This window comes from Melanotaenia boesemani, chromosome 14, assembly GCF_017639745.1.
Source record: "Melanotaenia boesemani isolate fMelBoe1 chromosome 14, fMelBoe1.pri, whole genome shotgun sequence".
Lineage (NCBI taxonomy): Eukaryota > Metazoa > Chordata > Actinopteri > Atheriniformes > Melanotaeniidae > Melanotaenia > Melanotaenia boesemani.
The window spans coordinates 34,153,231-34,165,497 of NC_055695.1; the positions used below are offsets into that span (position 1 = coordinate 34,153,231).

Sequence of the window (12,267 nt, forward strand, 5' to 3'; positions counted from 1 at the left end):
GAAGCCCTCGGTAAGCTAATAATCCAGTATCTCCAGTATCTCACCTACTTTCAGTGGGCTGCGTAACAGGAAGGCTTTCTCTGTCTCTGACTGGCTTTAAGGCGTCATGTTGCACTCATCCCACTGGTGTTTCAGATATTGTTGTTTCACTTCCTAAGAAACATCAGGTCCTCTGACCTTTGACAGCTTGTTCCTGTAATACTGGAACTGTCGTACTTCTGGTGATCGGCAGCTTCTATAGAAAGAAAAGTGACGTGTTTCTGGAACGCACGTTTGGCCCTCAGTCAAACTGAAGGAACATTCCTCCAGAGTTCCTCATGCTGGTGCATCGCTGCAGCAGCCTGAGCGTAAGCTGCCCATTGATCACAAGCGCTACTGTTGTCAGTGTGCCAGCGGTCAGAGGGAACACCTCTATTCATGGAGCTATTTTTAGCTGTGAAGCTAAAGTGCTGTACAGCTCTAGCAATGGAGACCTGAATAGCCCTGACTCATGCAGCCACTGTCCCGTGACTCTCTGCGTGGATGGCTTTGTCCCCTTCCCTTTCTGTATAGCCACCAATAAGTTCTGGTTTTCTCTTTTTGCAGCCTGAAAGGGGTCTTGAACTTTTTTCTTGCCTCTGCTATTTTTAACCCAGTCAGTAGAAAAATGAGCTCAGGATGGATAAATGCAGAGAAAACGCTCATCCAGATGTTTTTCCTTTTCTAAACATAAACAGAACTTGAGTTGTACAAAGGAACATTTAGACACTGTGTTCAAGTCCAGGACATGGAAACTGCATATCTATCGAGTAGTTGAACCTCTTCTTGAGCAGGAGGCAGCATGAGATCCTGCAGTCCACAAGATGTTTGCAGGCACCGGGAAGCAGAAATGCTAACATGTAGCATAGCAAGATGACAAGAAGAAACTCAGCTAAAAGACTCTACCCAGCATTGGCGGTGTCCATCATCATCGGCCGATGGCTTCCTGACATATTTACCTGTGTAACACCTCTATTAAAACACCTGGAACCTGCTCAGGTTCATTTTACCTTCTACTGTAGCACAGTTCCTCTTCAGATATGACTTTACTCATTTCCAGGTGAATTTACTCTGACACAGTAACACAGATCCTGATTCACTTCTGCAGTAATCTCATGCCTCAGCTTTCTGTATAGACCCAGATTACACATACAGGCCTGGCTGTGTGAAGATAATCTTCATTTGTTGTGGTTATGTCATGTCACACAGGAGGCTGAGAAAACACACCACGTGACTACAACTGCAGAGTCCAGAGGAACTGAGGAAATCATGGAGGCCCCAGAACTGTTGCTTCTGTTTATTTCATTCAACTTAACAAAGCAGAACCCAGCCAGCTACACAATAAATATTCATTAAATTAAAAACAAATAAAACATCAGTTAGAGGACAAGTCCCAACATTTCACCTCTAAAGATAATAAGAATAATAAAGTTCATTTTTCCCTTTTCAGATATCAAAGTGACAAGTTTTAAATAAATGTGCTTGTTTTAGCTCAAATTTTCAGAAGTTGTTCAGGCTGAGGGTGGACTGGTCCAGCCCCAGTGTGGTCCAGTTCTTGGAGTTGTCCCTGTTCTCTTGCTCACCAGCAGCTCACGCGCTTCCTCAGCAGAGAGCTGCAGTCAGGAGATCCAGGAGTCAGACTGCTGAGTCTCTCCACTTGGTCCGCCCTGACCTGCCGACGTTGTTTCTCTTCCCTGATACCGGTGATGCCCCCTGACTCTCCCGTCGGGGTGCTTCTTGAACGAGTCCACACAGACATGGACAGGGGCCCTGTGGTAACTTTCCCCTGAATGAACACGTTACACAGACACTCCAGACGGTCTCATCGATCAGGGAGGTTGATGACGGGCACCCACTGATCCAAACAGCGGCTGTCTCTGCAGAATCTGCTCACTTTGCTCAGTGCAGGGTCCTTCCACAGCGACGGCTGAGGACTCTGCAGAGGAGACACGACAGTTACCGTCTGTTGCTTTATGAAATGTGCAAACACTCTGCAATTCATTCGATTCACAGAGCAGGGAGAGGCACCGATGAGCAGATAAACCCAGAACCAGGTGAATGAGCACATACTTACAGTAACCAGAACACAGTGCAGGTCCAGGGGCTCCCCTCCAGGCTTCATCCCACCCAGGATCTCCGCCAGACGCCGCATGTTGCCCACTCGCAGGATGCTGATGTCGTTCTCGCAGCAGAAAGCCTGAATCAGTGTGAAGTGGATCTGCAGAGCCACATCCTCTTCATCATCCGTGGCCAGCAGACACAGCACCACGTTGTCTGGATCCCTGGGAGCAACACACAAACCCGGAGATGAGGAAGAGGAGCCAGAAACTCTCACGGCATCATTTCACAGCATTTCCCGCAGCTTACGCGTTCAGGGACTTTGCAGCCTCGTAAACTCCGACAGTGATGCAACCGCGAGGCAACGCGGAGCTCAGGACCTCCTCTAAAGCTTTACACACCGAGTCCATCCTGGAGACAACACACACACAGACACACACACGCAGAGTTCAGACTGGGACCTCAGAGATGTCAGCGTGACGCGAGGAAGAGGATGAAGATGATGTAAGGGACTGACATGTCTGCAGATTTGTGCAGCATCTGACCTTTCTGCAGAGTTGTCTCCTCCCGTTTCTTCTAAAGTCATGTTGCACGTGCAGGCGGTTTGTTCGGGGTAGTTCCGGATCCGCAGCGGGTTCTGAGCTCTCCTGGTCCCGACACACTCCGCGTCTGACCGGCGTGGAGCTCAGTTCCACCAGAGCGCACACATTATTTACATACACACATCCCATTGGTCAGTGGCTGGTCACGTGCACAGCCACAGTGCTGCGTCAGCGCGCGCTCGGAAACCTGCCGGTTCCTGTGAGGGTGGCGCCGCCTCGCGACCAAAACCAGACAGGGACTGAAGAAAGGTCAGACCAGGGCCTCATTTCTAAAGCTGGCTATGTACGTCGGTTCTAGGCGACTTTTGGGAGAATGTCCTTATCTCCATGGCAACTCTGACCCTGCTGTCTTCAGGGAAAATGTGAGTCCAGAATAAAACCAAGGAAATGAGGTGAAATGTGAGACATTTGTGTAAAATCCACTCTTACCTTTCACACCACATGTTAGTTATTAAAGCTGAATAAAGACACGTTCCATGTTAATCCTCCTAAGAGCCACGCTCACAATGAATAAATAATTCAGGGTTTACAAGAGAAACAGTTTGTTATTAATCAGAAGCTCAACCACTAAACCACGTTTTGTCATTGTGGAAACGTCCGTGCTATAAAATCCATTTAGGCTGAATAAGGCAACAGTTTGCTGCCAGCATGTGCCAGACACATTATTAATTACTATTAAAATAAATAAAAAATTAAAATAGTAAGGGATGCCGTCAAGCTGAAGAAGGAGTCCTATCGGGCCCTTTTGGCCTGTGGGACTCCAGAGGCAGCTGATGGGTATCGCCGGGCTAAGCGGAGCGCAGCTACAGCTGTCACTAAGTAAAAAACTCAGACATGGGAGGAGTTCAAAGAAGCCATGGAGAATGACTTCTGGACGCTTTGAGAAGATTCTGGTCCACCATCCAGCGGCTCAGGAGGGGAAAGCAGTGCTCCACCAACACTCTGGGGATGGGCTGATGTGGCCGGGGGAGGAAAGTCTGGGTTTCCCTGCTTAGGCAGCTGCCCTCGCAACCTGACCCCGGATAAACGGTAGAAAAAAGGATGGTGGATGGATGGATGGATGGATGGATGGATGGATGGATGGATGGATGGATGGATGGATGGATAAGTGGTAAATGGAGGGAAGTTAAGGGTATAAGGCTCCTCTATAAGGCTAGAGGCAGACTAGGGCGACCCAGAGATCAGTAGCAATTGGAGAAGTTTGATCATTGGTCTTCACACACACACATATATATATATATATATATATATATATATATATATATCAGTGGCGGCTGGCCAATAGAGGGCGCTAGGGCGCCGCCCCACCACTCACCACTCCCCACAAAAAATATATAAATAAATAAAATACTTCGAAATATATGTATATCTTTTTTAGATGAGCAAGATAAATAATATATAATTAGCGAGTAAATTTGTTGTGTTCATCTACGTTATTTAAAGTTACTGATTGGTCACGTGTTTCCTCCCCCGGGCGCAAAAATCTTTACTCAGTCCCCCAATCCCAAACCGAAAACTTGAGCACTCGCCCTGAGCCCCTGATGACTAAATGACATCACCTGCATGAGGAGTCGAGGGTGACAGGCCTCATGGGCTCGAAATGCTTTAAATAGGATTGGGACAGCACTTTGAGACCTGCACTGCAAGGAGAGAGACGCCAAAACGAGAGGATTACAATTCTTTTAAAAAAAAAAAAATGACAGAAGAGAAGTTGCTGCAGCGACGATTTGTCTGTTAGTATAAAACACTGCAGCCATGATTTATTGTCATGAATGTCTGAAAGAATGTGGCTAATAACAACGTAATATCTCCATCAACAGGGTCTGAAGACCAAACCAAAAAATTAATTTGTCTCAGGATAAAACATGAAGCGCTATTTACGGGCTTCCGCAACGCGTCCTTACAAGGATTTGAGTAAGTGTTGAGTTCTTGTAATCCATATAAAAGTAAATGGGCTGAAAACAAAAGAAAACCAGTGTTGATGAGCAGCATTTGTGTCTGTGTGCGTATGTGTATAGTGTTATCATTGCAGAAATGGGTCTGCAGAAGGTTGTGACCCCCAGCCAGGCTGCAAAGAAATGGGAAAACTTAAAGAAGAAATATAGGGTTAACCTGTTTAATGTTTATGCACATGGGTTGCTGGGTAACGACCCAGCGCCACAATACTGAAGAACATGTTTCACACGTCGGCTTCTCTCGGTAAACTCCGTGTTTCACGTGACATCGCAGTGATTTATGGGTAATTCCTTAGCGAAAGTTGGCATCGATGCTGACTTATGGAAAGGGGGCAGAAAGGGCTCAAAAATGTCCGCCATCATCCCTTGATCACTCACACAATTCCAATTGGAATACCACTGAACCCTCGAGCCCCTCGCGGGAGCGCGCCCGTGAGTGCAGGAGTGCTCAAGTGTTCCATTTGGGATTCGACCATAGACTCTCGCTGTAAGTTGAACATGCGCAGTTGCTTCTCTTCAATGCTAGAGAAAGGAGCTTCTATTTGCATATCCCTGCCCGGACTAAGCTGTGGGATGACGTCACTATCGTCCGTGACAAGGTGCGCCAGAGTGAGTCGGAGAAGAAGAAGAAATGACGACAAATTGAGTAATTCAGTAAAATCACTTATAACAAAACCATTTGAGAGGAGGACATTTCAAGAGACGCTTGAAGTGAAACAGCTTGGGCCTGATCAGCCAGATATTTCCATCAATCAGCAGTCCAAAGACAGAGGGAGACGGTACACCCGGTCATTTTCCAGGACCTGGTTTAGCAACAAGGCTTGGCTAACTGCATGTAGCGACGCTAATGCTTTATTCTGCTTTCCTTGCCTCCTTTTTCAAACACCTGGATCAGACCCAGCATGGATTCAGACAGGTATGACTGATTTAAAGCACTTTTCAGAAAAAGCAAAGAAGCACGAACAAACTGGGATCCACATCAAAACGCACTGCAACTCGCCATGTTTGGGAAAATTAACATTTCTGCTCAGCTTGATGAAGGCTACAGGATAGGGATCCGTAAGCATAATGAGGAGGTCGACAAAAACAGGCACATCCTGTCTAAAATAATAGACTGTGTCAAGTTCTGTGGTGCATTTGAGCTAGCCCTGCGTGGACATGATGAAAGTGAAAGCTCAGAAAATCCTGGCATTTTTAGAGGACTTGTGGACTTTGTAGCATCACTAGATGCAGTTCTACATGAGCACCTGCAGACAGGGAACGTCCAAGACTGTACAGAATGAACTCCTTGACTGCAGCTCTCAGTGTTGAGAGAGTGCATCATTGAAGAAGTCAGGAGTGCAGACTTTGTCTCCATTCAGGCTGACGAAACAATGGAAATCTCAACTCAGCATCAGCTGGTGCTTGTGATCCGTTACATTGACAAAGCCCATTATGTGCAGAGAGGTTTTTTGAGTTCATACCTCTCCACAGTGCCACAGCTGACTCCATTGCCACAGCACTTCTGGATAGGTTGAGCTCCATTCTCCCTGATGACCAGAAGAGCAAGCTCATTTCCCAACATATGATGGTGCAAGTGTCATGAGAGGAGCCACAGGTGGTGTGCAGAAGAAGATGTGTATGTGAATGCATACTATGTTCACTGCTACGCTCACCAACTCAACCTCATTATGCAGCAGGTCACATCTCATATCCCAAAGGTTAGTCAGTTCTTCTCTGACCTGGCCGGATTCTCTAGCTTTTTCTCAAAATCTCCCAAGAGAACCTGTGTGCTTGATAAAGTGGTGGCACACAGACTCCCAAGAGCAAGCTCAGTAAGATGGAACTTCCATATCCGGGCTGTGAGCACTGTGTTTGAGCACAAAGAAGACCTGATCCAGTGTTTTGAGACCATCAGGGACTCAGAAGAGTTTGATCCCACCACTGTAAGAGAAGCTGGAGGGTTTGTGAGACTACTGGAGGATGAAACTTTCAGCTTCTTCCTGAAACTGTTCCATCACATCATGCCTCATGTGGACATTCTGTACAGCCAGCTCCAGAAAGGACCATCGACTCAGTCTTTGTCCAGAGAATCATGCAGCAGTTCACAGACAACATACGAAGTATCGCGTAAATTAATACGTATTTTGTGCTGTTTAATATTTCTGATATTGTGTTAACCTCTGTCCTGCTTGAACTTGACATTTCTTGTTTTACCTGGAAACTAAAGCTCAACTTTTCTCTTCTGGCTCTGTTCAGAGATTCCCTCCCTACTTTCTGTGGAGAACATAGTGGCAGTGTATCTGAGCTGGCCAAGAAACGCCACACACTAGGCCCAGGTGATCTTCAGAGGGTAGCTGCAGAGGTGAGATAGAAGCTAAATGTGTGGTGTTGGTCTTTTACAGTGTTTTTAATCATAGTGGTGCATAGTGGTGTATTGTGTAGAAAAGTGGGGAAGACATCTTAGAATAGGCCATGTATAATTAAGTCTACTTTTATGGAGGTGCTATTTTAATTTGCATTGTCCCTTAAATTAAATGAACACATAATTCAAAAAATAATTTGTTTGAATAAAACTGACTTAACTTCATCTCTATATTGTATTAAATGGGTGAATTAATTTTTTAGGTTTGTGACACCATCTTGGGCCATGCAAAAGTGAGGTTCTCCTTCACCAAACATCTGATCAGTTCTACAACCAGACAGATTCCAACAGTAAACAGCCAGTTCCCTGAAGCAGCACTGAACACCACCATGGAGGCTTACCCTCTTCTGAACAAAGAAAAGTTGAAAACTGAACTGGCCCTCATCTACAGCAATGATGAGTTCAAGAGCTGCCCTGCTGCTGTGGCTCTACACCACCTTTAATGAGGAACAATCTTCAGGACACCTTCTCAGAGACTGTGGCTCTGCTGAAGATCATCATCACAACTCCTATGACTACAGCTGAATCTGAAAGGTGCTTCTCAACACTGAAGAGAATCAAGACCTTCCTCAGGAACACAATGGCACAGGATCGTCTCAATGCATCGGCCATGCTCTCTATGGAAGAGAAACTTGTCAAAAACATCCCGACTTTAACCATAGAGTCATTGAGAAATTTGCTTCTCTCAAGGATAGAAGGGCAAAATTCATGTACAAAAAGTAAAGCACTACATGTCACTGTAATGTTGCTTTTGTTGTTTTCAGTTATTTAAATATAGTGACACTATATTAGATTATTTGCGTGCTGTTTTTGAATATATGTATGTTTTGGAGTTTGGTATAGACCCCCCTAGAGAAAACTACACCAGCCGCCACTGATATATATATGTATATATATGTATGTGTGAATGTATGTATAATTGCTTTTCTTCTTTTCTATATACTATAGTAAATATATATGTTTTTGCTGTATGTTGACGTGTGAACAAAGACTAAATAGCTTTATTTATTTATTTTAAAGAAAAATAACTCTTTTTCTATCCATATCTGAATCTGTATCCTGACAGTGCTTTGGAATTAGGTTGGAGATGTAGGACATGCAGACAGGACAGGCTTGTGAGGGTTGTGAGGACCTGGACTGGGTCTGCTGGTCACGGTTCGGTTTAGCAGCTGCACAGAAAGGGTATATGGCAAGCCAAAAGGGCCATAATTCGCCACTATATTGGCGAGTTTGTAATAACAATACGTAAAATACACCGTTTTGTGGTGACAAACACAGTTAAAAGCACCACTTTATGTGGCAAAAATGGTGTAAAATACACCGTTTCTTAAAGCTTCGGTAAACGCAGAAAAATACAATGTTTTTGCAGCGTTCAGTGAACGCGCGTAAAAAGCGCCGTTCTGTTGTATTATAATTATCCCAAAGAATTCTTTGTTCACAGATGTCGACATACATGCATTATTGTCTGAAACCACACTGAGCACCAACCTATTGATTACAATGAGACTAAATTAATAGTGTCTATATTTAATAATATAGATAATAATGTGTATATACTACTATATTTACTATAGTATATTGTACTTAAAGAAGAACAGCAAAATAAAAGATAAGATAAAACTTTATTAATACCACAACAGGTAAATTTGTGTGTCACTAACTTAACTACAGAAAAATAGAATGAGAAAAGCAGCTTTCTAACCCTGCAGTATCAGTGAGCTGCACTGAGTGTGAGCAACTTTCTTTGAGGATAACACAGCTGGAGAGGAGGATTGAAACACTGCAAGACATTCGTGTGAATGAAGAATTTATTGACTCTGTAGTAGCTTCTGTACAAGCTACTGAGTTGTCAAATGGATTAAGTCAAATCTTCATACGTGAAGGCATGTCGAATGTGGAGCCTCCCGCTACAGACCTGGCTGATACACTTCCCTGGATGTGTTCAAATAACACTGGAATAGCTGGGAAAATCCCAAACCGGACCATCAGACTGATCTCTCCTTCTGGAACACTGTTGGTGCCAGACCAAAGTCATAAACCCCGGCCAGAACCTGGTCTGATGTTGTTCGTCGCAGAGGTAAATCCAGCAGGAAATTTAAAGCTCCAGCACTCACTCCACCATCTGAAGTCTCACTGCATAATAAATATGATGTGTTGAGTCATATTAAAATGAATGATGATGAATGTAATGCAAGGATCAATAAAAACTCAAGAAATAGCCCTAAAACTCAGCCCAGGGCTAACCAGACCAGGAGGAGAGGCCAAAACTCCACAAACAGGAGGACTAGAGAAGCTATCAGCGCCTCCACACAAAAACAAATAGACACAATTCTAATTGGGGACTCTATAACACAGCATGTGAGGATGGCGAAGACAGAAAATCTAACACTTTTTGATACATCAGTCAGGGAACTGACAGAGATCTTTAGACCATTCTGTCTTCACATCCAGATGGTATGAAGATTATTGTCCACACAGGGTCTTTTGATATTCTGAGGAGGAAAATTGGCTCTGAGATCCTGAAAAAAGACTTTTCTCTGCTGTTGGAGAGACTGTGTCAGTTTGGAGCACCATGTTTACATTTCAGGACCCATTCCTACAGCGGGTAAAGGAACTGAACTTTTCAGTAGACTTCTTGGCCTGAACACATGGTTATCAAACGCATGTATCACCCATGGGATAAAGTTCATTGATAACTTCAATATCTTTTGGAACTGTAAGGAGCGATTCAGACCTGATGGTGTGCATCCAAATCTAACTGGATGCAGATTACTTGGTGCACACTTGCGTCATGCTGTTGGGACGGCAAACCCAAACATGAGTGTACAGATAAGAGCGAAGGACACAGCAGAGAGGAGATCAACTCCCAGCTCTCCCCCCTCACCAGACCCTCTTCTCCACATCACCCAAGGTCTTAAAAGGATGTCTCTATCCAGGTCTGAACCCCAGCGACCACCATCTACCAAGAAATACAGGGCTCCCCCTCCTCATCCTCCTCTTAGATCATCTGTCCTGGCAGAGCAGGGAACTGGAGGAAGTGTAGGAGGTTCACAAAGCAGCAGCAGAATTCACAACAAAGATAACATGCCATGATGCGTTCAGGGTCCTTGCTGTAGTTTTGCTACTACTGACAGCTGTTCTGAGATCAAGCTTGGACCCAGTAGGATTCCTGTGTTAGTTAGTAAAATAAGGAATCGAACACGGTCAGCTTGTGGGGTGAATCGATCTAATCTGTTAAATGTACCTTGTATAACTCAGAATACAACAGAGACCAGTGTAAACTTCATAAAGCTGCTGTACTTAATGTTAGATCTCTGTCCAACAATCACTGTTAGTTAATGACTTCATCGTTTCTCACAGTTTAGATTTTCTTTTTCTGACAGAAACATGGTTAACAGAAGACACAAGTGCTACAGTTCTTAATGAAACACCCCCCCTCATTTTAGTTTCATGAATAAATGTCGAAACGGGAGGAAAGGGGGAGGAGAAGCTGCCTTATTTAAAGATTCATTCCAGTGTAAAGAAATTTCATTTGCTGATTTTACTTCTTTTGAATATCTTAGTTTTATTTTAAGGGGCGTTCCTAAAATCCTATTTCTAATCATCTACAGACGTCCAGGACACTGTGTAAATTTTATTGATGAATTTTCTGAATAATTGTCGGTTATCTCTACTGATTTTAACCATTTCATCTTAACTGGGGATTTTAACATTCACATAGATAACATGACGGATGGTAATGTCAAGGAATTTTGTTCCATATTGGATGTTTGGTTTGTGGCAACATGTTAAACAACCGACCCACATTCGAGGTCACATTCTGGACCTGGTTCTTTCAAAGGGTGTGGAAATTTTTTCTGTAGCTGTCACTGACTCGGCCTTGTCTGACCATTTTTGTATTTTGTTTGATTTACTGATCACTCAGAATGTCCAACCAACCTGCTTCTCCGTTAGGAAGAGGTACATTAATGAAAGAACAAGTGCTAAGTTTGTGGAGGCCATAGCGATGTTACCAACAACCAGAGCAGAGTCAGTTGATGGACTCCTGGATCATTTCAATCTGAAAGTCTTGAATGTAATGGATGCTGTTGCACCGATAAGAATCAAGAACACTTTGATCAAACAGAAAACACCATGGAGAAACACCACTGTGGTTACCAGCCTAAAAAGAGAATGCAGAAAATCTGAGCGGAAATGGCGGAAAAATAAACTTCAAATTCACTATGAGCTGTACAAACAAAGCCTGCGTAACTATAACAATGAGCTGTGAAGGCCAGAGAGCTGCATTTATCTGGAATGATTAACAGGAATGTCAACAATTCTCACACTCTGTTTGCTATGATTGAAAAACTTACTAATCCTCCTAAACAGATAAGCCCAGAGCTCCTTTCCACTGAGAAATAAAACCAATTTACCAACTTTTTTAGCCAAAAAATTAAAACAATTAGGCAAAATATTAATTCCACACAGTCACACAAGAAAAGTAGTCTGTGTCTAAAACCCGGAAACAATTCTGCTGTCATGTCGCAATTTAAAATGGTGAATTTAAAAGTCCTACAAGAAACAGTTTGGCATTTGAAATCAACAACATGCACTCTGGACATGATCCCATCCGACTTTTTAAAAACAGTTTTTACCTCAGTAGAAAGTGATCTCCTACTGATAGTTAACAGCTCACTGGCATCAGGCATTTTTCCCAAGTCACTAAAGATAGCTGCTATTAAGCCTCCTAAAGAAAAGGACTCTAGACGCCTCTATAATGAACAACTATAGACCGTCTCTAACCTCTTTTATTTCCAAGATTATTGAAAAAGTTTCATGACTGTTTAAATGAAAGTGGAAATCTTGATAAATTTCAGTCCGGCTTCCGACCTCATCACAGCCCTGAAACAGCTCTGGTCAAAGTGTTAAATGACATTAGGTTGACTACTGATTCTGGTCTAGTATCAGTCCTGGTTCTGGTCTAGTACCAGTCCTGGTTCTGGTCTAGTATCAATCCTGGTTCTGTTGGATCTCAGTGCTGCGTTTGATACTGTAGATCACAGAATCCTGTTGCACAGGCTGGAAAACTGGGCTGGACTTTCTGGAGCGGTTCTTAACTGGTTCAGGTCCTATTTAGAAGGCCGGAGTTATTTTGTTACGATCGGCAGCTATGAATCCGAGCGAGTGGCCATGATTTGTGGAGTCCCCCAGGGGTCAATCCATGGACCTCTTCTGTTCAAATTGTATA

General features: G+C 43.7%; 1 protein-coding gene across 1 annotated transcript; it reads right to left on the bottom strand.

The window, feature by feature from the left end:
* Positions 1-1,300: 1,300 nt before the first annotated feature.
* gadd45ab (growth arrest and DNA-damage-inducible, alpha, b) lies at positions 1,301-3,351 on the bottom strand. Its single transcript, XM_042007124.1, has 4 exons — positions 2,622-3,351; positions 2,386-2,487; positions 2,093-2,300; positions 1,301-1,954 (listed from the first exon to the last, which is right to left on the bottom strand). The coding sequence occupies exons 1-4, from the start codon at positions 2,660-2,662 to the stop codon at positions 1,841-1,843; spliced, it is 465 nt and encodes a 154-aa protein (XP_041863058.1). The 5' UTR covers positions 2,663-3,351; the 3' UTR covers positions 1,301-1,840.
* Positions 3,352-12,267: the final 8,916 nt, after the last annotated feature.